Raw genomic sequence first — 24,843 nt, forward strand, 5'->3', positions numbered from 1 at the left:
TAAGACACTATCCCAATAATTAAATGTTGTACATGGAAAATTACAAATTTATGAATTTTCCATATACAGAATCTAATTACTGGGAAGTCATTTTAAATTCAGAATAATCTTAGATTTGGGTAAAGACACATTTACACAGGATGTTCCAAATTTCAAAATACCAACCTGTTCAACAAGAAGGATAAGGAGTATCAGTTGACTAAAGTAGAGAAAATATATTTAATCTAATCAAAGTTTTTTAAATATACGCTACATTACAGTGGCTTATTATATTAGGTCTGTACAAACTCTTCCTGTGGAGCTTGATGAATATGACTAGACCTAGGGGAAAATACAATGTTATTTTTCTGTTGCAAATTCCACCTCCAAAGGCAGAACATTCTGCTTTAATGAATTAAACTGTTAAATTGCAGTTTGTAATAAATCCATTGCTTAGGAACTGCCGGAAGTGACATCTGGTACCTTGCAAGATATGTCCTTAAATGTATCATTAATTTTTAGACACAGAAATGTAGTAGACATATAACATGCACAACACACACATACATTTCCAAAGTTTCTTTTTAAATAAAACTTGAAAAAATTAATTTTAAAGTACAGTATGTGGATTTTTAACAAATCAGTTATTTTAAAATTTAAAAGAAAGCATTCAATAATAATATTTTGAAAGTTTTTGAACAAACATTCACAATGCTGTGAGACATACAAAAAAACTAGAACACTTGGTTCCAAAATGATACCTTTTATTAGACCAACTGAATGCTGTGAGATACATTAATAGTTGCAGCTTTTAGAAAAATTACTCAAAATAACAAGCAACTAGCAAAGCCAATACAACAAAGGATTCCATTTCACATTTAGCTGAAACCCAGTCATCCCTTGCAACATCCCAGAGCCATCTGCTGGCAATCTATATGGGAGAAAAGAACAAAGTACATAGAAACTCATTAAATAGCACAAGTCTTAAAGAAATATTTTTTCACTTTAGAAATTTAAAATGAACATGCAGCATTAGACATACTGCTAGTTTATATAACTGTATTAAAAATAAAGAATGGATATAAAACTGCAAAATTACAAGAGGCATGACTAAATTCTTTATATTACATTATATTACTTGTATTATATATATGTTTTTATATCATATTTTTATGTTACAGTGAAATATGTTTTTCCTTCAAAGAAAATCTCATTTAAGAGATCTTACCTTCCAAAACCTGGAAGATAAAGACTGTAATTCAGTGGTTTTCTCTCTCAGTTACCACATTTACTGAAACAAAAGGTGGGAAAACTCCACATCCTCCATATGCTGACATATGCATTTGATAGATTATTGCTACATGGCACCTTTGCTTGAATTACAAGAGACACCTTCCACTAATTCACTGTAGCGCTCAACCACCCCAAATGTGGTTCAGAGTACCAGGAGACATGATATAATTCCAAACTTTTAATTTAGCTTTGAAATACCATGAGGAAACTAATTCGTGTACTCACATTTATTGCCTGACCTGTCTTTTCCACAGTTAGTACTGTTACTACATACTTATAACGATCAAAACCCATTGCTTTGACAGATGCTATTATTTCTTCTGAGATCGAAGTACACAGGAAGTTGCTAGTTGCACCATCATAATTAACTTCCTGAAGTCTATTCTATCAAGAGTTAAAAAAAAAAGTTTAAAAAAAATCTCCATCATAATGTTTTTTCTCTAAAACTTTCAGTAATTTTAGCTACAAAGAAACAAATATAAATTGCTTGAGTGCTAGCACAGAAGATGATGCACACCACACAAATAAGCTAACCTTTTTACTGTGAAATAATTGTATTAATAATAATAATAATAATGTGACCTTTAATTACTTTTAACAATTCTCCTTTTAGTTCTCTATATAATGAATACATATGCATTTTCTCTTTTCTTCAGGCTCAGCCTAATGGAAAGGAGCCTATGAACATGCTAGTCTGCATATTTACAGCATGTCTGTAGTGTTACAGGCAGACAGACATGGGGCAGAACATTTTCCAGTGCTTTATTTTTCCATGGGAAATTTTCCATTTCTAAAAATTCATTGTTTCATAAATTCATTAGTAAAAATGAATGGATACCAATACAATATTACCCAAGCTTGCCAGTTTCAAAGTTGTAATTAATGTTTTTCAGGTGATTATCCCCAGGAACTGTGTGAGAGAGTACATATATGTTTCGTGGATTTCTAAACAGAAGGGTAAATACACTTGCATAATAATCCAAACCAAAAATCAAGTTATGAACTCACCTAATTGGCTGTGCAGGTCAAATCAAAACCAAAGCACAGTATATCATGCACAGGTCTTTGGGTGTACTAAAATTAGTGTCAGCAGGTTTCAGTGCCTTCATTTTTTTTTTTAAATTTAAATAAACAATGTAAGGGAAATACATGCTATTGTGTATTGTCTTTACATTTTTACAAGTACCCCAATAAAAATAATTTCTTTCCACATAAAGCTTTGAATTTGTTTGAATATAAGATTTAAACCACATTAAGTGAGCTGTATTTAATTTTTTTCTAATTAATTATTTCAGTTCAAATACTTGTGGCTACTGGGACATAACATTAACATGGAGGTACTTTTTTAGTTTTGTTTACTAAATGTAAGTCAACATAAAACATTCTAAATCAGATCACGCTTTATTTAGGGCATTGGACATTTTTCTGGAAAATTTTCCCATTCAAAATTTTCCAGAAAACCCCTCTGGTTACAGGGGTTAGTTATAATTTTTCAGGGCAACTATTAGAAATTTTTCTAGTATTTGGCAGCTGTTGACTGTCTCTATAAATTCTCTGGAGAAAAATCCCTCATTTATTTAATCCTTCATATTTGACAATGGGACCTTCATATGTGACAATGAATCACGTGGCAATGTTATAGAGGTATTTCACTTTACTCTTAAATTGCATACCAGAATAAAAAATTCCTAAATTCACAATTGAGTTTTAAGTACTCTGAAGCATCTTTAAGTTGGTCTAATAAAAGATATCAGATTCACCCAAAAAACCTTGTCTGCCTATGTCCTTAGACCAACACAGCTACAGCCTATACCCCTGAAACATCTTAATACAGTAACATAAAAATGTCAGAACCTTCATCTCCCACCTTCATTCCACACTCAGCAAAAAACTTGGAGATTGTGCCTTTCAGGATAGGACCCACTGTGATGTTAAGGATGGATTTATAACAGTGTTTAAACTTTACTGCTATATTAAATCTCCAATCTTACAAAGATCTAGGCACAGGCTTAATGTTATGTACCTTTACAGGGCCCCATCTAGTCTTTGCAGGACTAGCACTTAACTTTGTAGTAAAATTAAGCATTTTATACACTGACACTTTAAATGAAAATACTATGCTACCGTTAGTATCTGCTGAATCTTCTTTCCTACTAAATGAGCCTGGAATTTATTGTTTGGCTCCATTCTGTACGTATTGGCATATCTCAATTTTGTCATTGCTTTCAGTGCAAATAATTCAGTTTTCCCAAACTCTGCCATAGACTCCTGTTCCACTGGTTCTGTACCACAAACATCATGGCTTGAATTTCTGATTCTCTCTTTCAGCAGCTGTGCAAACTTAAAAAAAAAAAAAAAAGAGTAAAGCTTGAAATCATAATTCAATATATGAGAATCAAGTTTTTTAAGAACCAAAAGAAAGAAAGGCGGATTTTGTGTGGGATATTTTTATGAGATACCTGAAAAGACTACACCGCAAATTGTTCATTTCTGTTTTGGGTTGGGTACTAGAAGAGAAACCATTAAAAACTCTCAACAACAGCAAACACTTCCACAGACCTATATCAATTAAAATGGGAAGAACCCTGGCATGAAGAAAGGTAAAAATGGAAATGTAACATAAAACAGAAGCATTTTAATTCAGGGATTGGCAAAGTTTTTCAGCAGAGAACAAAAAACACCCACAACTTTGATCTGTAAGACACTGGCATGCCAGGGACTGATGGCAGCAGAACAGCAAGGGGCCCAACCCTTGTGGCAGGGCAGCCATGGCCCCTTTCCCACCACCAGCCTTGAGGTGCACATGTACCCGTCCCCAGCAACGAGCCAGGCTGGGGCTCTGTGGACACTGGTGCAGCCGCTTCCAGCCTTCTGGCTGCCTGCCAGAAGTTAGAAAAATTGGTCTTTGCAAGCTTTCGGGCATAAACACCCTTCTTCAAGCATAGGGAGTCTGGTGGTATAATACTTTCTCCATGGTGGAATAAAAGCCAGCACACAAAATGCAGGTCTGTGAAAATGCAGGTCTGTCAGAGAGGATCAGAGGGGATGGGAGACAACAGATATGAGACAGGTAGGTGGGGAGGAGGAAGGGGGAATGTTGGCTTAGTGATAGAATGTAGCCGGTAAGATAACCACTCTCTCTCCAATCTCTCAGTTCTAATACACAAAAGGATTTTACAAAATACCTTTCATAACCAAGCCTATGAACTACACTTCATAAATCTCCTGGATACAAAAGCTCATGGACTAAATATAAACATTAGATTTATGGCACATTATAAGCTGCCTAACATCCAGTAACCACAGGTAACTTCTCTACATTTTAACACCAGGTCAACATTTCCCCTTTCCCCCCACCTACCTGTCTCACACCTATGGTATCCCATGGCCTCTGACCTTCACTGCCACACTTGCATTTTCACAGACCTGCATTTTGTATGCTGGCTTCTGTTCTACCACAGAGAACATATAACACCAGCAGACTCTTCCTATGCCTGAAGAAGGGTATTTGCGCCCGAAAGCTTGCAAAGAACAATTTTTCCAACTACTGAGTTGGTCTAATAAAGGTTGCCACATTTACCTAAAGAACCTTGTTTGCCTATGCCCTTAAACCGCCAGGCTATAACCAACCCCTTGCACTCCAATCCCTGCAGAGAAGGGACGTATCTCTGGAATTTACAGGCTCAAGAATAGAAAATCCATCCGAGGGCAGCTACCTGCGTGCGCCAGCCCTATCCACACTCAGGTTCTGGAGAATCCCAGCCCCAGCTGAACTGCAGCTCACTTTCCATTATGAAGTTGTGCTCTGGTCATGCAAGCTCAGATCTCTAAGCAGGACTAGTTGTCAATTTACAAAGTTTCATCTTCCTGAGGTCATGGCACCATGGCAGGGAGTTCAATGCTAGGACCTTTGTGATGCCATTAGGTGGGAAAAGGCAGGCCTTTCATGTCATGCCTTTCTCGACATGTGGTTGCTTCTGGCATGCGGCAGGCCTGACAAACTGATCATGTCTGCCATGCATCTGGCCTGGCAAACAGACTGTTTCTCAGCCTTTGTTCCCTTCGGCTGCCTTGTATCCACTGGGCCCCTTTTCAAACTCTCTCAAAAACACCAGGCCCTATGCCCAGCTAGCCCCTCACAGGCATGGCTTTCTTGACCTCAGTGGGTGAGAAAGGCACTATCTGCCCAAAGCACTGCTGTGGAGAGAGGCCCCCTTCAGATGGAACCAACTCAGGTGAACAGGGTGAGATTGGGCACTCGGCCCCACGCCTGCCATGGGTAGGCACCGAACTGGGCCCACGAGGCAATTCACACATACGCACAAAAAGCACACGTCACCGAACGGGTCTGCCACAGGGGCGCATGCGCACTAGAAAATCACGACGGGGCTCCTCCCTTCAACAATTGGGAAGAGTGGGGCGTGCGGGCGCATGCGCAGCCCGCATGCCTCACATTCTCTTTCTCGAACATGCTGGTGCGCCGCTTGGCCCCACCCCCCGGGAGCGGCGGCTGCTTCAGCTTCTGTCCTGGCTTCTCCATGTGGTCGGCGAGATGTTGAGGGTGCCCGTCACCCCCTCTTCCCCTCTAACGGCTGTGCGGATTGACTAGCCCCAGTGCCCGACTCCGACTTCGCCTCTCCGCTCCCCTGCGCAGCGAAAGCAAGGCTTTCCCGCCCACGGCGTGACGTCTGCAGCAGCGACGGTGAAACGTCACTGATTGTGCGCCGGAAAGAGAGGCACCCGGAAGTAGAAGGTAGATGGGGGCGAGGGGCTTCTGGTTCCACCCTCCCATCCCTGAAGACAAGCTGGGGCTAGGGTAATATGATTGAGGGGGCAGTGCTGTGCCTCTCACTCCCGACCATAGCCTCCCTATCCTTCCGGAGCCCCGCACTCCTGACTCACAGCCCCCTTATCGCTTTACTCTCTCTAGCCCTGCAGCATCTCCCAGCTGCCCCACCCCTCCAAGCAAGGGCATACAAGGTTGGGCCATGCAACTCTCTGAAGGCCCCCCCATCCCTTTCCCGTGCTGCAAGGACAGGCTGTAGCTCCAGCACCTGGACAGCTTTCCCCAGTGCCGGCAGGCACCTGCCCTCCACCACGCACACCCTTTTCTGTACAGATGCACATGCACCCTGACACTCTCTAAGCCCTGGTCATCCAACCCCACCCCCATATAGACTTACCTGCATCCAGCTGCCAGCAGTGACCAGAGATGATTGAGTTCAGGATCCTGAGGAAAGGAAGGATGGAGAGCAGCAGACTAAGGACCCTGGACTTCAAAAAAGCAGACTTTGACTTGCTCAGGGAAGTCATGGGCAGAATTCCCTGGGAAGCCAGTTTGAAGGGGAAGAGGAGTCCAGGAGAGCTCGATGTACTTTAAGGAACCTGTCCTGAGAGTGCAGGAACAAACCATCCCAATGCACAGGAAGACTAGCAAATATGGCAGAAGACTTGCTTGGTTTAGCTGGGAACTGTTCGGCAAACTCAATCACAAAAAGAAAGGTTATAGGAAGTGGAAACATAGACAAATAAATAGGGAAGAATATAAGAGCATTGCTCAGGCATGCAGGGTTGAAGTCAAGAAGACCAAAGCACAATTGGAATTGTGGCTAGCAAGGGACATGAAGGGTAACAAGGAGGGTTTCTACAAGTATGTTGGTAGCAAGAGGAGGATCAGGGAATGTGTGGGTCCCTTACTGAATGGGGGAGGCAACCTTGTGACTGAGGCTATAGAAAAGGCTGAAGTACTCAATGCCTTTTTTGCCTCAATCTTCACAGGCAAGGTCAGCTTCCAAACTGCTGCATCAGGCAGCACTGTTTGGGGAAGAGGTAAGTAGCCAACTAGTTAAAGAACAGGTTAGGGACAACTTAGAAAAACTGGACAAGTACAAGTCCATTGGGCTTGATGGGATGCACCTGTGGATGCTGAGAGAGTTGCTGATGCGATTGCAGAGCCACTGGTCATCTTTGAAAACTCATGGTGGTCAGGAGATGCTCCAAATGATTGGAAAAGCGCAAACATAGTGCCCATATTTAAGAAAGGGAAAAAATAGGATCCAGGGGACTACAGACTAGTCAGCTTCACCTTAGTTCGTGGAAAAAGTATGGAGCAGATCCTCACGGAATCAATTTCTAAGCAACTGGAAGAAAAGAATGTTAGTAGGAGCAGTCGGCATGGATTCACCAGGGCAAGCCAGGGCTCAGAGGATAGTAATCAATGATTTGATGTCTAGTTGGCAGCTATTACCTAATGTAGTGCCCCAGGGGTCAGTCCTGGGGCTGGTTTTGTTGACTGAGAGAGGACTTAATAGCAGCCTTCAACTACCTAAAGGAGGGTTTGAAAGAGAATGGAGCTAGGCTCTTCTCAGTGGTGGCAGATGATAGAACAAGGAGCAACTGTCTCAAGTTGCAGCAAGGGAAGCTTAAATTAGATATTAGGAAGAACTTTCTCACTAGGAGGGTAGTAAAACACTGCAATGGGTTACCCAGAGTGGTGGTGGAAGCTCCATCCTTAGAGGCTTTCAAAACCCGGCTAGGCAAAGCTTTGACTGGGATGATCTAGTTGGAGCTGGTCCTGCTTTGAGCAGGGAGTTGGACTAGATGACCTCCTGAGGTCCCTTCCAACCCTAATTTTCTGTGATTCTATGATTCTACCACCCTACCTGTCTGTATGCTGGCCACATGTGTTTGCATGCACAGACGCACATTATGCCCCTGCCTCTAATGATAGTTGTACACCCCACTCCCCTGGCCTTATGCAGCTCCTTGCTAAGGCAAGCTGGGAAGGGCCAGAAAAAACTTCAGTGCTGACCAAAGCAAAATCCAAAACATTTCTTGATATTTTTAATGCCCCCCCTCCCTCCCCCCCCAGTCCAGACAGAGATGGGAGGACCCAAAAAGAGGACATGTCTGGGAAAACCCAGATGTATGGTAACCCTAGTAAAGGGAAAATAGAAGTTTCACTTGCAGGCCGTGGTTCTGGTTCGGATGGAAGTAAGAAAGAGAGACCTTCATTAGGATGCAGAAGAAAAGACTGAGGAGTCAACTACTTGAAGCGGGGTTCCAAAGAGGATGGAGCTAAACTGTTCTGAGTGTTGGCAGATGACAGAACAAGAAGTAGTGGTCCCAAGTTGCAGCAAGGGAAAAGCCCTGGGTGGGATGAACTAGTTGGGGATGGATCTGCTTTGAACAGGGGGTTTAAGTAGTCCAGTGTTTCTTAACCTGTGGGTTGCATGAAAGGGTTGTGAGCCAACCTTAAAAATAGATTCTCTTTGAAAGGAGAAAAACAGAATTGGCAAAGTTTCAGCCTGCAAGGGGGTGCTTGGGGCCACGCTCTGCACCTCCCCCTTCCGGTTCTGCTCCACATTCTGGGGGAATGGGCGTGGGGGACAGTGGGTTGGGAGTGAGGGCCTGGGGGGCTGTTTTCTAAACTATTTACTGGGTTGGAACTGGCCATCACTGTTTACAAATGTGCCCTGGTACAATAAAGGTTGAGAACCACTGGACTAGATGACCTCCTGAGGTCCCTTTCAGCTCTCATTTTGTATCATTTTGTGGGTTAAAAACCAGTCTGCAGGGCTGTGAAATGGGAGCTTTGTGGCCAGGAGCAGCAAGCGGACAGCAGCATGGCAGAAGGAAGGCTAGCATCATGGGTGGAACATCAAGACCATTAAAAAGAAGAGAGGGTGGTTAGCACTTGTGGAATGAAGAGTTTAGAAGAGATCCAGTGGATTCTAATAAGCCGTGAAGTCAGTGACTCCCTTAGTGGCTACCTGGCTAGAAATGCTGCTGATATGGACAAACGTGCAGGGTTTGGGGGTTGCTGGGTTTTTTTAATGATGCTTGGCATGTCTGGCTAGGAATTTATTTAGGGTGTCCTTTGGCCATATTCAATAGGCAAGTTTCCCAATTTTTTTTTAACCCCTGGACTTTAACTACCTGGAGTTCTGACCAAAGCCCAGAGCTGGGACTAAGGTGGCCTCTTAACTGGTTTAAGTGCCTGCACTTAATAGTTCTACATGGTAATTTGCTCTCTGGATCTCTAGTGAAAAAAATAGCAATAGAGTCAACCTAATAAACTTATATCACAGTGTTTGTTTCCTTTTGTGTTTACTGTTAATAAATCAGATCTCAAACTAGATACATACTCAGAGTGGTTTGAGAAAAATCATTTACCCCCAAAAAAGAAATTTTAACTTACTAATTTAAATTTGTCAACAGAATGAGTTGCTGTTTATAGAGGTGGCCCTTGAATTGCTGTATTGAATCAGATTTGTCATCTGCCTAGGCTAGTGCTCTCCATTGACCATGGCCAATACCAGATGCCTTGGAAGAAAGTGGATATCCATTCTAAATAGATGTGAAACATTTTGACCCCATAAAAATCTTGTTTTAATTCAGAATAATTAGTGGGTCTGGTGGTCTTTCTTGCAAAGTTCCCTATTTGCTATTCTTGCATCTTTATGTTGGCTTGACTAGGTTATAGCTATATTGTCCAGTTCAGGGTTGTATGCAGATACCTGAGCTACCCATACATGTGCCACCAGAAGCAGTGCAGCAGTGTTAGTCTGGTGGTCCATCCAGTTTAGTTACCCTTGCAGAGCACCATATTGTTGCCTGTAAATATCCCTGGGCTGTATCTAGACCACAGACTTGTGCCTTGCAGCAGGGCCCTCTAACACTATTCACCTCCTGACTAGAAGCAGTATGGGTATATCAACATAATGTGTGAGAGATGATTATTGATTCTGATTGATGGTGCCAGCTAGGTAGCTTGCTTTGCAAGTTAGCCTTCAGGCAGCTACACTGTACAATCATGGAGAGTGCTTAAGGGTCCTACCACTGGGCATAGTCAATTTACAGTCTGGGCATGGCGTCAGATGAAGCAGAGTGAATCACCATGTAGAATGCAACTTCAGACAAGCTCCAAGTTACAGGGTTGGTTCCTTCCCCCCACCCCCAGCAGTTATTGTCTCTGCTTAAAATTAGTTGTTTCATAGTCATTTCTCATTGCAGTAAATGTCTTTTGTCTTACGTTCCAGATGTCATTACCTGAACCGGTCACCACCTGTCTTTCTCCTGCTGTGCATTATATGGTTTGCAAACTTGGATTTGAGATAAAAGAAAGCTATGATATTAATAACTTTGTGTCTAAACATGGTGAAGTAAGTTGGAGAACAATCTCGGAACGTGTGTGTTACTTTGAATCGGGTTAGTATTTGCTATGACTGAAAACAAAGCAAAAGTACAGCAGAGCTTAAGTAAACCCAGACTAATTGGGATATTTAATTGTGGTACAGCAATTACTGCATTATATATTGTAGAATTCAGTTTCAAGAGGAATTTTTAAATCTTAAAACCCCCTTCCTGAAATGGTAAAAACCAAAACACAAAATATATACTTTTAAGTACTTGTTGCATTCTTCATTGTGGCTTGAAAAAGTGACTGTAAGAGAGAGAATATTTAAAGCAAAACAAAGCCTTCTTTTTGGCATCTTCTCCCTCTCCCCATCCATTGGTTTACATCCTTTCTTAGCCACCTGTTGCAAGAAGATAAAATGCTTTGACATGTGCTGTTTTCCATTGCTGTTTCTCATTTAGTGATTAATGGAATATCAGTTATATAATGGTGGAGTGTTTGTCTATAGAATAGAATGTGTTATAACATTTCAACCATTGTGGAAGGCATGACGGGACAAATCTGGTGAATTTTGATTTGACAAGTTTCCTTCAGGGCAAATGCTGTCCCTCATTTCCAAAGGCAGGAAAAGAGAGGTGTGATGCTGTCTACATTGGTCTGATGTTCAGTGGTAGCCAGCCTGTGCCATGAGCAGCCTCTGCATGGCATGTAGCAGATAGATGGGCCAGGAAATAGAAAGCAGAGCAGCAGGTTGAGCAGGGATCAGAAAGCAGAGCAGCAGATCAGGTAGAAGAAGGGCATTGGAGTGGCACTTGGGGAAGGTGCAGGGCTAACTTTTGGTGGCCTAACCCTCAAAAGAGGGCCTACAATGTTAGATCAACTTGGAAGCTATTCTCTTGGCTACAAACTTTGACAGTAGTTTTCAACCTTGTTAGACCGGAGGCATCCCTAGGAAAATGCCAGACCTTACATTTTACTCACTTTTTTCTGTGAATGGAGTGCAGACAAAAATAATAGACCAGCTTTCTGTTGCAAAGAACTCTGATCACCATAGGTCATAATGTTTGAAATGCTCTGGATTCCTCTGTGAAATCTGAGGTTTTATATTGTGAATCAAGTTTGCATACCTGACAGTATTGATGTTGTGGGGCACCCCATCACCCTCGCTAAGATTTACTGCTTTTTGCCAAAGAGTGATATTATAAAAAAAAAAAAGAACTAGAACAAAGGACAAGATCTTCAGATGGTGTAAACAGTGTTTCTATATTGGACTCTATGGAACTAAACCAGGTATGGGCAAAATACAACCTACAAGCTGGATCTGGCCTGTGGGCAAGCACCCACCAATTGTTTTGGATGTGGCCCATGGCTGCCCCCATGGGGCTCCACGTGGGCTGAGCTCTGCATTGGCCAGTCGACACTGTGCCCCAGCCAGTGTACATAGTAGGGCTATGTGACAATGGGTGTTTTGATTAGGTTTTGGATTTGGCCATATTGGAGGGACAGTGATTTGTTTCAGTGTTTTGGATCACTGTTCTGTTTAGATTTGGCCGAATCTGTTTTGGAGTTTCAACACTTTTTTGGTGATTCAGCCATAAGCTATAATGGGGAATCACTAAAATACCTATAACTTTGTTATTTCTTGCCTGATTTGGATGAAAATTGCAAGGATGGTAGCCCATTCTGAGGGCATGATGCCTGCCAGGTTTCAAGGAGATAGGTGCAAGGGTTTCTGTGAAACTGCACCTCAAATAGTTCAAATCAGAACTCATAACCACTTGCCAGCAGCAGCAGCATGCTATCACCCTACATGCAGATCTGGGGACCCACCCCACTCCGGGAGGGCTGTGGAGCTGCTCCTGGATCTGCACGTGGGATGACAGCAAGTTGCTGTCCCTCCCCCAGAACACAGGGATTAGGAGAGACCTCAGGGCCAGATCACAGACACTGGCCAGCTACAGATGTCAATATTAGAACAGTCCTTCACCCCCTCTCCCTCTTAGTTTCTGTTTCCCTGCAAGCCTGGCTCTAAAACTCTGAAATTTTCCAAAACATTTTGGATGGTTTCATTTAGTTTCAGAGATGTTTTAGAGCCTTCCGTTTCATTTTACTTTCAGTGTTTCAGACACTGAAACAGGCCGAAACACCTCCAAAATGAAACAGCTGCCTAAGTTTCGCACAGCCCTAATATACAGCTTCCCTGCAGGGCTGCAACCTTTTGGGTGCTGCTTGGCTCCCCACACCTCCAGCAGCTCCTGCCCCTCCAGGATGATGGAGGGAGCTACAGGCAGGCAGTTTCTGCCCCAGCGTGCAGGGCTTTAGCTCCCGGCTGCCCACAAGTGTCTGCATATCGCACTGAGTGCATGGAAGGTAGCCTAAAGCTGGAGCCTGCATGCTGGGGCAGGAACTGCATTGCTGTAGCTCCCACCCCTTCCCAGAGAGGCAGGAGGAAAAGAAGCTGCTTCTGGAGGCTTGGGAAGCAGAGCAGCACCCAAGTAGCAGGAGCAGCTCCACTGGGAAGCGGTGTGCTGTCCAAGCCCAGGGCAAGCTGCCCTGAGTGGGAGCAGGTAGGCTTGGCCCCGTGCAGAGTGCTGTGGGGGCAGCTGTGGGTTGGACAGGGTGGGGGGTGCAGACCTCACCTGTACCACCCAAGTGAGCTCTGCTGCACGCATCCCCGCACCCCTAGGCAGCGCCTGGGACCTAGTGCACAAGCAGTGCCCCCCCCCCCCCACACACACACACAATGTACAAGAATAAGACTGCATTTTGAGCTATTTTGCCATTGCCTCCATATATACAACTCAAACAACATAAATTAGGACAAAATATTTTTTTGAAATAAAATTAAAATATACTAAAAATCAAACATATATTATCAGATATGACTTGTTTTTATCTATAGCTTGTTAAAATGATATATTCTAAAAGATTTTCTGTGTCCAGCCCTCGACAGCTGACCAAAACTCGTTAAGTTTCCTTCTGGCCAAAATAATTGTCTGCCCCTAAACTAAATTCTAACTTACTGAATTTCCATTGTTTGCATGCCCTTTTTAAATATAAATTTCCTTATATGGGATGGGCATTTTCTTTTGTGCTGTATTTTAGCTTCCCTTAATATTTTTTATCTGCATCCTATAGAGCAGGAAACTGCCAGTAAAATACTGGCAAAATAGTCTGGGTTGGCCAAAAAATTCCTTGTATGAAATATATGCGTAGAATATTTAATTTCTTCTAGCCTGTGAGAGAGGGACTTTTTGCTGCTGTGGTCACACTTCTGTTTTTTACTTTAAGATCAAAGTATTGACTATGTCAAAAGTGTGCAACTGCTAGGACCTGTATGCGAATCTGTTCACTTACACCTACGATCCCTGACCATGGAACAGTTTGAAGTTCAGTATGCATTGTGGTTCCAGTGGACAAATGCAACCGAGGTAGGAAGAAGAATATTGGCAATCATTATTTTGTCTTATGCAGTGCTCTGTGGAAGGTTTAGAACCAGATCACACAAGTAAACAACAAAGTACATTGATCTTCACATTCTAGTTTTCAGAATTTGAAATTAATCTACATTGTGTGTAGGAGCAACATAACAATATTGAAGTGTGTTCATTTCCTGCTTGTGTTGACCTTAGAATTACAATTTATGTATGTGTATTACCACTATAAAAGTGAATAAAATGTCTTGGCGTGTCCCAGCAAAATACTTGCAGGATTGTATTTGCTTTTTTTTCAAGGATCTTTCTTTTTCTTTGTCCACTTCCTGGATAAAGGTCTTCCTGAATAGTGCTTCTATGGCTATTACCTGGTCTGGAAGTTGTAGGCTAGCTATTGTGTGACCAGTGTTTAAACAAATCTCTAGTGGTGATTATTCAGTTTTGTTTCTTCTGCAGCCTTATTTCAGGTTCAGAAAACTTTGTGTTTTGATAATTTTAATCTCCTTTTTAATATCAGTGCACTGGCAGTGTGAAACAACTTTCTTTCTTTTAATTTCACAGCTGTTTCTTGAAGTATTTGATGTTCTGGAGTGTATGCAGGTTACAGCAATTGTACTTAGCTTAATGAAACTAACATCCTGTCTGGAACGAGCTTTGGGTGATGTAAGTGCAAATTGTTAAGTTTGTTGCATTTTTGGTTTAATAGGTTAAAAATGGACTTTGAGCTCTTACTATACTTGAGAAACTAGGATTGCATTGCATATGGTACTAAATACGGCAGCCACTTAAATGTACAAGCCCCATGCAGTGCATTAAAATCTAGAAGCTAACTGCTAACTACAGTTTCTGATGTAGTGCAAAGTTAGAGGAGGTAAGTCATTTGACCACTTAGGTTGAGGTAATAATAGAATAAGAGCAACTTCAAAAAATTGTGTAATTTAACCCTTCTCCCCCAAGTTTGTCTCCTTGTATTATGAACTTTTTAGAAATATGTGCATAAAATCTTATAGATATTTTAAGCTTATTTGTTTCAAAATTCCCTGCTTATAAATTACTGCAGCATGTGGGGTTGCAAGTAGAGTCAATATCTGTATGAAATGCTTCATCTTATTCTGTCAGCCTTCCCTCTTGTAGCTCTTTGTAGTGTCCATGCTTTAGAATGGTATTTGGTTAAAGTGGTCTCTGATGACAAAGGTTACTTAGTTTTAAGGTTCTTTGAGTGATTATTTGCAAAAACTAACAAACTCTACTGAATGTGAGGAATACTATGGCAGTGGATGCATCTGCACTAAAATCTTTGGGACCATAAGAGTCTCATTCTGTAGAATGGCAAATTCTACCAATGCCACTTAAGTATGTAGCACCAAAAGAGCTTTCTCTAAGACTGGCTCCAGACTCTCCTCATTAAGAGGCTACCACAGATTATTGCAAACATCCCATAATAACAGTACTGAGACAAAGCACTGGACAAATCAGACTCTACATAAAAATCAGTTTCTTGCCATTGAAGTAGAGCAGAACTTCTTCCTCCAGGTATCCCTCTTCACTACCATTGGATAGCACAGCAAGAATTTGAAGAATTCACTGAAGAATCTCTGCAGGGAGTAGGAAGACCATAAATGTCGATACCATACCTCAGCTAGCTGCTATGAGTGTGTCCAGCATACCTTCTTTGCTACCCATGTGAGCCATATTTGTACTGGTTCCCTAGGGGTGAACCCCTGCATAAGACAGACCTGGGTCTGAAAACTGTAGATGAGTTTAGCTGTCTCACTGAATAAACCACTACGATTAATTCAACCCCAAGATAGGGAAGGAGAGAAAATAAGCAAGGACTACCACTTTCTAGAAAGGCACTAGCCTCCATTCATTTCACCCCTTCCCAGATGATGCTGTCAGTCCTCCATTTACTGCCCACCTGAAAGAATTAAAGGTCTTCCAGGACTTGCCTCAGATGAATAAGGAGACGTGTTGGATTCTTCCTGGGAGTCATCTGGGAGAAGTTGCATAAATGATGAATGTGACAGAATCCTGTTAAGGAACTCCTCTTAAGCCAGTGGTTCTCAACCTGCTTAGACTCACACACCCCTCATTAGACTCAAGGTACCCTTTGGAAAATGCCAACTCTTAGATTTCATCTGTTTTTTCACTACGAAAAATAAGAGAACTTTTTGTCCTGCAAAGAATTCAGAAAGACCACAAAAGGCCAGAATGTTTTTAATACAGTGAATTCCTACTTGAAATCTACGGGTTTATCTTGTGAATTATGTTTGCACCCTTAACAGTACTAACCTACAACACCCTTGAAAGAATCTTAAGGCACTCCAGGGTGCTGCAGAACCCTGGTTGAGAATCACTAAGACACTTTCCAGACTGCTGTCAAGGATGTGTCTGCTGGATCCCCCGTGTGCTCTAAGTCTGCAGTTGAAATAGAGTCAAGGCATCATCAGTGTCTTGGGGTGCAGATCCTCTACGAATCACCCTTTCCTGAGGGGTGGAATCCATTGTCTAACTACCCTGTGCCCACTGAGCTTAGTGCTGACCCCTGGATATCTTCAACACACCATTCCTCAGAACTTGCCATTGAAGGAGTCCCATACTAGTTTATAGGAAAAAAATAAATGTGCAGCTATAAGTGGCAAACCTACATATGCGTTAATGAATTCTGGTTGTGTGTATATATATATATATATATATATATATATATATATTTTTAATGCCAGGGTTGATACAGCAAAAATTGTTGAACTCTGAATCCGTGTCAGTGTGCATCCATCTCCGAAGTTGTGTCCCACTCAGACTAGAAACATTAGTTGGCTGCTAAATCTTAATGGCTGGCCATTTAAAATGTGGAAATAGTGAGCTGGCTGAGACCTAGACAGACTGCTCTGTCCAGGTTCCTTGTCATAATGCCAGTATTTGGAGAAAATGAGTTCATCTTCTGGTAATAAGAGCTAGCTGTTAGGAGAATAAATACAAAAGGAAATCCTTGTAGAGGAAGACAGAAAATATTGGGAAGAGGAGGCAACAGACCCTCACTGATTTCAAGAGAAGGTGAGCTTGAGCAAGAGGCATTGCATTCAGGGCTTTTTGTTTTCTAAATCATCTGAATTGTCTTTTTGTAAAACCAAGGAATAGCAAGCACTACATTTGGAAATTCGGTGACAGGCAAAAAGATAGATGGGGCTGCCTTTGTTTCACAATAAAGCCCATAGTAGAGGTTTTATTTATGTATTTTGTTTGATCTATTGACTGTAGTTATTGGCATAAAATAGTTAAGTTTTTGTGTACTTGAAGGTTACAGATAATGTGCATTGAGAGATTTCTTTCTGAGCATATTTATCCTACTTTGACTTTTAAGGTATTTTTGCTAATTGGGAAAGACTGTCCTTTTCTTCTGAGAGACTTGCTTGCATCTCAAGAGCTTGCTGCAGTCTTTGGACAATCTGTGGTGAGTGTATAGTTTTCAAGTTAGAGCCTATTGCCTGTAAGGTAGGCTTTCCTTTTACCAAATGGCTGAGTGTAACTTAAAACGAGCAAATTTGTAAATAGTGTATTTTCTTTCATACCACACCCCCCCACATAAAGTGCACACTTCTTTTTTGGAAAAGGTAGAATGAAGAAGAAAAGATTTTTCCAGAGTTTTGGCTGCACAGTTCACTCATCTTTCCTGGTCAAACAAAAACTACAGTTACAGCACTTTCATAGCTGAATTCCTGGCAGGCCTTCAGCCAAACAATGAAACTATAGCTACTGCTGAGCACTGGACTCTATGGGCAGGGCTAGGATTTTTTTAAAAGAACTAAAAACAGTCTTAAGGACAGCACAGTTGTCAACAGAAGGATAACTTGATTAGTGAAAGAAGAGAAGAGTCATTAACACCTGTGGAGTGAAGAGCAGTAAGCAGGAATCGGGTAGATCTATAATGAATCATGAAGTCAATTGACTCCGTAAGTGCAGAATTAAAAAGAAATAAAAGCAGGATGTGAAGTAACCACTGCACTCCCTTTGGATCTAGCCCTGGATTTTCCCTTCCCTCCTTGCAGGTGCTGAATGGAAGAGAAAGAAACAAGGCAGCAGTCAATTTGTAGCATCTCCATGTTTCTGTTCTGGGCAGAAAAATCAGCTTCCCCACTTGAGATGCACACTCCAATTTTGGGAGCCTAATTTTGTGGGAAAATGTGACTGGGTGACTATTTACACATCCATTGCAGTGGAGTAAATAATTGCATGGTAGAATAGTTTTTGTATCAGTCAGTAGTATCCTACAGCAGAGTTAAGTAGTTTCCTCTGGCCTAATAGTGCTGCATGTGTAGACGGTGACACTTTACTGCAGAGCTAATTAGTCAACTGCAGTAAAGCACACATGTAGATGCCCTCAGAATGTATGCTGCTTCAGGAATCTAATTCAGAGGCGGGCAGTTATTTCTAACGGAGGGCTGCTTACTGAGTTTTGGCAAGCCATCGAGGGCTGCATGACAGGCAGCCAGGGGCAGATAAATATTAATTTTCTAAATTGTTTAGGGGCCCTGCAGTCAGGTAGACTGGCCTGGCAGGCCACATGTGGCCTGTGGGCCACATTTTGCCCACCCCGATCTAATTTGAGGGTTTTGATAATACATGTAGTTCAAGCTTGCAGATAAAGAGAATTGGCAGAGGTTGAAGGGATTTTTTTTCCCCGATTCCCCAGATTAGAAAGCCACTTTTTTTTTCCTTGTTAAATTAGAATACAGTTATCAAATTAAATTAAACTGTTCTGGTTTTAGATTACAAATGAGAACAAAATTTCACCCCGTTTGTTTGTCTTTCTGTATCCACATAGTTTGGAGCTTTTGTTATCAACTAATTGCTCCTAGTGTATACCCCGTTTTATATATGCAAGCTGGATAGTGTGCAGTCAAGATGACAAACCTCCCTTTTAAGGAATGCCATACATTATAGCAAATTAATTTTGTGGCTTATGTTATAAACCGTGACTGATCAACTAAATGGTCAGGAGTTTGCAAAGGAACATCTCCTGGCAGATACTAATATTAAGTGAAATAGTCTCAAAGTGAAATGCATACAAGAGTGCAAATGATATATTTCCTTATGTGGTAATCTTTATCCTAATTAGATGAATGTACTAAGAGTATTCGTTGGATCGCCATGTGGTCTAAATCTTCGTAACATTTTGTGGCATGGATTTGCCTCCCCTCAAGAAATTCCTGTAAAGTAAGTTGCAAGTGAATTTGGAAATTCTTTTTTCAAAATGCCTTTTTTACTAGTTGGTCTAGGAGCAAGAGGAGAAGTAAGTAAAAACTCTAGTATGCTTTCATTTTATTTTTAATTGAAATTTTGTTTCTTACAAACCTTTGGGTACCTCTAGGTTTCCTAAGTCCACTCCTGTCTTTTCCTTATAGAATATCTTGATTGTATATGAAACTGGTTAACTGGAGTTGTGTTTGTGGGCATGGGGAAGAGCTAGTAAAGTTAGCAGAGCAGAATACAGTAGAAATGTGGCAACATTTCACTTAATTTTTAACAATAGCATTACTGTGGCCATTAGTTTTCCCAGCCCTCCTCCAGACACATCTCAGTGGGTGGGTTTTCTGGGAAGGTCCTCTCAGTAGCTGCTTTTGCTCTCTTTTTAATTGAGTTAAAATATTTTAATATCCATCTTATTGCATCAGTTGGGAAGTGAGCAAGTTGTGCTCTTGTGGGAAACTTGGTGCCTTGTCTGTTGGAAAGTAGAATTATTCTGAGTAGATGACTTGAGCAGCAGCAAGAATAAGCAAGAACTAAAGACACACACGGGATAGAGAGAAAAAGCAAATAGAGCCAAATAGAAAATAGGTTTTCCCAAATTCCTGGTTTCCCTCTACTTGTGAACTTGATCAGGTGTTAAATGTTTGTGCTTGCATTGTTACGAGTGGGGAAGGAATGAACTTGCAAGGGGGAAGAAAGCAATAAATCTCAACTCCCCATGCATGTAGATGTCTTCATAATACCCCTGGTGCACAAATACCTTTCTCTCTCTCTCTCTTTTTTTAAACTCATTCAGTTTTATAAACTCTTCTAATATACAGTGATGTTTTTCCCTAGATATTGCTCTATGCTGCTTTTTTTAACTGCAGGATTGGGGCAGTTACTAAAGAGATACCTTGTGCAAAACAAATTCAGTTTAGTACACCGACCTTGCATAACTTTCAGTAACTTGGAGGAGCTGGACATATTTCCAGGCAAGTATCTAATCATGAAGTTGTGACATCTTGAGATTGGCTCCTGTGTTCTTTGTTAGCTCAAAACTGTCACTGGAAACAGTTAGTTTTCCACAGCTCTAAGATCAGTCCCTTAATTAAAATATCTGTGTGCAGCTGTTAAATTAATTTGTGAAAGATGCAGGAATATTTTTAATGCAGTTGTAAGTTCTGTCATTTGGGGGATATTTTTTTCCAGAATCAAGCATGGGCATTTAAATCTGTCATCTAAGCTTTCTTATAAAGCAGGCATATCAACATTTTTGGTCCTGTGTGCCAGATCTGGACCATGAGACTTCTTGCAGGCCTAATGACCCATATGTTATACAAGTGATGTTTAATTCCCATGGCTGCTAGAGCTGCAATATTGGCACAGCTCTGGAACCCAGGGGGGTTAATGTAGTTGTGTGGGTGGCTCAGTGTGTGCACATTTGTGGGCGCATGCACGTATCCTCACCCCTTCCCTCTGGATGCTTTTTTTTTTTTCTTAAGTTCTCAGCAACAACAAAAGCCTTGAATACAGTGGCAGGTAAGTTAAGGTGGGGGGAAAGCACCAGCACTGTTAAGCCCCTGGCTTCCAGAGCCAGGCTGACGCAGCAGTTACAACAGTTGTAGTGATAAGCCACATGGGCCAGATGTTTGGCACCCCTGTTCATAAAAGATATAAAACACTCTCTAGTCTCCTGATGTTGATGGTGAGAACCCTGTAACCATCATCTAGTTTACCTCTTGGAAATCTTTGTCTTTTGAGGGTCAGTGTATCTTCATGGTCCAGTGGCAGTGCAGTCTGCTTGGATGAGGATTCAACCCTAAGACAGGGTCGGGTGCAGGGCCATCTCAGTTTATCCTGGTCCTTTGGCCAGAGAAGACCGTGGTTTTTTTTTCCCCCTCCTGTCTCTCATTTGGACTCTTCAGAATCATTTTGGTGATGGCTGCCTAAGGGAACTCACGTGAGCTTTTTGGCTTATTTTAGGGGTGGGCAAGACACAGGCCAGATCTGGCCCGCCAAAGGATTTTAACCAGCCTAGGTGCAGGGGCAGCCTGGGCCATAGTGCATGCAGCCAATTCTGCTGCCCATCCTGGTGCATGCAGCTCCTTCCAGCTATTGCCTCTAATGTCTCCACCACTGCTAGTGACTTCACTGCCACCAGACCTGGTCCTGGCCCTGGCCCCACTGTCCAGGCAACCCCAGCCTGTCTGCCCCGCACCCACTTCTGGGGTGTTGAATGGAGTGGGTGGGCAGGGTCCCCATGGAAACCGGCTAGGACCCTTGTGGGCAAAGCAAGCTCAGCCAGGCGGTTGAGATGGGACCACAGGTAGGCAGGGAGTGGCATCTGGGAGCAGGATGGGCAGGCAGGGGCCAGGGCCAGGATCACTGGGTGGTGACAATGCAGGGCCAGGCCTGGGACGGAGGTATGATCTACTTCCCACATATCCCTGCAATGCGCGCCAGTTCCGTGGGCGTGGATGTGCAGACGGTGGATCATGTCTCTGCCTCAGGCCCTGGCCCCGGTCCTGTGCGGTCATCACTCTGTTATTGCAGCCTCTGCTCACCCATCCTGCTCCTGAATGCTGCTCCCAGCTTGCCTAGAGCCCCATCCCATCTACCCGGCTTGAGCATGCCTTGCCTGTGGGGGCCCCAGCAAGTCTCCGTGGAGACCCTGTCCACCAGAACCATCTGACGCCCCAGCAGTGGATCAGTAGTATCAATTCCCCCCCCTGCCCCTCTGGCCTGCAACAGTTTGCCCAAATTCCTAAAGTGGTCCTCTAGCCAAAATAATTGTCCATCTGTATCTTATTCAGTCGAGTCTTACTATTTTGTGAGCATCAGCAAGAGGATGCCCTTAGCATTCACCTTAACTCAGATTGTGAGCACTCAACACTCTTTTGAGCTGCTTTCCGCTCTGCTTGTGGAACTGAGACTGGGCCTCTGGGGCAAAATTAGGTATAATATTCTGGTCTTCCTTTGTTAAGAAATTCTACTGCTGTTGCATTTGCCAGAGAACTGTCCTTCAGAATAGAAGAGTTCCTTAAGAAAGGAAATGTTTCTGCTTCTGTAATGGCAAAGAAATGCTTTACAACGTGAATTTCATTCACAGCATTAGTGACACATCTTGGTGATACTGTGAGGGACATAAAATCACAAAGTAGGAGCAAAATGAAACTAAATTTAATATAAAAATAAATATTGCAAGGGTTACAGCACTGACTCATAGAATTAAGTGAATAATAAAACGACAGATATAAGTTCATCAGAAGCAGATGCAGAATTTCCATGAAAGTGCCACAGAACTCTTAGGTTTTTTTTTTTAGAGAGAAAATGAGTCTTGCCATGTGACAGTAACCAATTTTTTTAAATTGTGTTTTGTGTTTAGTCTCTATGGCTAATAAAACGGTATTTATGAAACACTTAGGTAAGAGAAGTTAACCAGATTGAAATAACTGAAATAACGGTGAAGTCTACTTTTATGTATTATCTGCCCCAAAATAAAATTTTGTTATGACTAATTCTGTTTCATCAGGTTGATCTACATTTCAGTATATAGCCAGTCCATTATTATCATTAAAGTCTATTTTTGCTGATTTTCAGATATTAATTATGAAGTGCTTTCTTTAACTGAGGAACTAGCAAAGAGATCCAGTTTTGTGTTAAAAATCATGTTACCCTTTTGGATTTCTGCACTAACAGCTTTCAGGCAGCACAGGTAACAGAACCATTACATTACATTTTCCATTTTTACCAATTTTGGGATTTTTTTTTAAACCACAGGCATCAATTACTTAGGGAAAACCAGCAAGTCAAACCCATAGCCTTCTGCTTAATGGCCAGTTTTCACTAGAATGCAGCATAATTTTAAAATAAACTATTCTGCTTTTGTGTGTGTGGAACTGCACTGAGAGAACTGTGTATCTTTACAGCTGTGTGAGACATTTGGCTGGACCTGTAAATTAGACTTCGAAGTCTGAACAAGAGTATGAAGGAAAGCCCAAAGAATGAAACTAAGAAATAGAAGTATTTTAATAAACCTCAGAAAAAAAAATCTAAACCTCCCAACTTGGCATATTGCTGGTCAATATAATCATGTTACTGTAGTTCTGTTTTCCTTCAGCCTTCCATCTCTTTGAATGCTACACAGACTTGGCATATTTTGTCTTTAGATTTTTAGTTTTTTCTAGCTGTTTGCTGCATGTTTATGTAGTAGCTAGCACAATGAGATTGTGATCTAGATTGGGTGCCTATAATACAGCTGTAATACTGTTTTTTAAGTATTTCTGAGATGCCCTTGATATCCATAAGGATTTGTGTTTGAAGAAATAAATTAATGTGAATTCCTCTAACTTTTCAGGTATGCTGACTGTGTTACTTTATTACTTCCTCAGTTGGAAACCAGCCTTAGATTACTCTTTACCACAGTTAATAAATGTCCAAGTAGACTGCTCACTGCTGAGGTAGGTTTGTGTTTGCATACATTTGATTATGATTAACAAGCTTAAAAAAGATGTCTTAAAATACAGTTTATTATTAGGCTTACCCAAGTAACTTTTTCTCATGGCCAGCATTCACCAACCACTGTCAGAAGTTGCCCAATAGTGCAGAACTACAGGAACACTTGATATAACATTTCCACTAAAGCAGCTTTTGAGCCTGAGTTACTCAGGTCTTCATCTGCTCCTCATCTATAAGGGATAATTCCAATTTGTAACCCCTGATTTATCGAATAATTTAGTAAGAATAAATTCAGTGCGTCAGGTTAGTTAATATCATTATCTCTTTTTTTTCCCTCTCGAAGATGGAATAATACTGTTGTCTTCTGTTGTAGCCTTCTTCTCTTTACACCACCCTTGATGAGGTATGTTAATTGTGATTTTTTGGGGGACTATCAAACTTTTTTGTTTTCCACAGAGTTATTGTTAACTTTAGAATTCAAGACCATGACAAATGAAACACAGGTCTTGTCGCCTTAAGTCAGTGATGCCCAACCTTTTGGCTCCATGGGCCAGTCAAGTGATGCTGGGTGGGTCTGTCAGCCAGATCTAGTTTGTGAGCCCAGTTGAAGTACCTGAAGCTATGTACGGTATTCCAAGTGTGGCTGAAATCAGTGTACAAGGAAGGGGTATTATTTCTTAATTTCCAAACAGTAAGTGATGATGCTTAATTGGTTATGACTTGCATGAAAATTTTAGTATTCCATCTTTATCTTTAGCTCCCAAAAACAGCACACACTTTTTACTCCCACTGATTTTTAAGTCCTTTGCAATGATGTTGGACCAATATTAAGATGATTTTCCCTCAGTTGTAGTATCATTTTTCTTGCTAAATATTTTGAGACTTGCTTGTCTCGGAGGGCAAATGGGATTGGGCATATTTTGGCAAATCCTATTCCATACTGAGCCACTTTGATGTGATCAGGCTGTAGAGCACATTAGCTTTTTGATCCAAGGTTAGCGAGGTTGTTTGGAAGCTTAAGAGTTGCTTTAACCGAAAATAGTTTTTTAATGTGTTTGTTAGGTGCCTGATGTACTCATTTCAAGACACAATGGGATTTGATGCCTCAGTCCTGCCACTCACACCTCCTGCCATGCTAATATTTTGGTTTGAGAGTATTCAGAAAAAAACTGGTCCAATATGTGGGTTCATATACATGTGCAATTAGCACATAACAATAAACTCAGTTGCAGTTTGTGCCGGAGTTTACTGCTCCTGGGCGCAGCATTTACACATGGACAGAGCTGTTTTGGGGTGGGTGCAAATTGGGGT

At 41.7% G+C, this 24,843-nt stretch overlaps 2 protein-coding genes across 5 annotated transcripts in view; one reads left to right on the forward strand and one right to left on the reverse strand.

Annotated features, from left to right (window-relative positions):
- Positions 1–243: 243 nt before the first annotated feature.
- On the reverse strand, positions 244–5,856 carry DYNLT2 (dynein light chain Tctex-type 2). Its single transcript, XM_090043547.1, has 4 exons — positions 5,726–5,856; positions 3,397–3,612; positions 1,498–1,656; positions 244–910 (listed from the first exon to the last, which is right to left on the reverse strand). The coding sequence occupies exons 1-4, from the start codon at positions 5,810–5,812 to the stop codon at positions 800–802; spliced, it is 573 nt and encodes a 190-aa protein (XP_089899673.1). The 5' UTR covers positions 5,813–5,856; the 3' UTR covers positions 244–799.
- Positions 5,857–5,885: 29 nt separating this feature from the next.
- ERMARD (ER membrane associated RNA degradation) overlaps positions 5,886–24,843 on the forward strand; it is a 34,251-nt gene continuing 15,293 nt past the window's right edge. For 3 of the 4 annotated variants that reach the window (XM_090043504.1, XM_090043523.1, XM_090043533.1), the window contains exons 1-10: positions 5,886–6,025; positions 10,314–10,482; positions 13,703–13,842; positions 14,407–14,508; positions 17,207–17,296; positions 18,962–19,059; positions 19,930–20,066; positions 22,675–22,789; positions 23,432–23,534; positions 23,906–23,935. In XM_090043504.1, the coding sequence (XP_089899630.1) occupies positions 10,314–10,482; positions 13,703–13,842; positions 14,407–14,508; positions 17,207–17,296; positions 18,962–19,059; positions 19,930–20,066; positions 22,675–22,789; positions 23,432–23,534; positions 23,906–23,935 (984 nt within the window). In that variant the 5' untranslated portion in view covers positions 5,886–6,025. The remainder of the gene's footprint in view (positions 6,026–10,313; positions 10,483–13,702; positions 13,843–14,406; positions 14,509–17,206; positions 17,297–18,961; positions 19,060–19,929; positions 20,067–22,674; positions 22,790–23,431; positions 23,535–23,905; positions 23,936–24,843) is intronic. The other variant, XM_090043514.1, reaches the window with a different exon arrangement.

This window comes from Crocodylus siamensis, chromosome 1, assembly GCF_052110815.1.
Source record: "Crocodylus siamensis isolate JL-2025a chromosome 1, ASM5211081v1, whole genome shotgun sequence".
NCBI classification, from domain to species: domain Eukaryota; kingdom Metazoa; phylum Chordata; order Crocodylia; family Crocodylidae; genus Crocodylus; species Crocodylus siamensis.

Coding starts and splice junctions, on each gene's coding strand:
- DYNLT2 (XM_090043547.1), bottom strand. CDS start 5,812: ATGGAGAAGCCAGGACAGAAGCTGAAGCAGCCGCCGCTCCCGGGGGGT. Junction 1,657..3,396: donor AGATTCAGCAGATACTAACG/GTAGCATAGTAT, acceptor AACTCTTGATAG/AATAGACTTCAGGAAGTTAA. Junction 911..1,497: donor AGACAGGTCAGGCAATAAAT/GTGAGTACACGA, acceptor TCTCCCATATAG/ATTGCCAGCAGATGGCTCTG.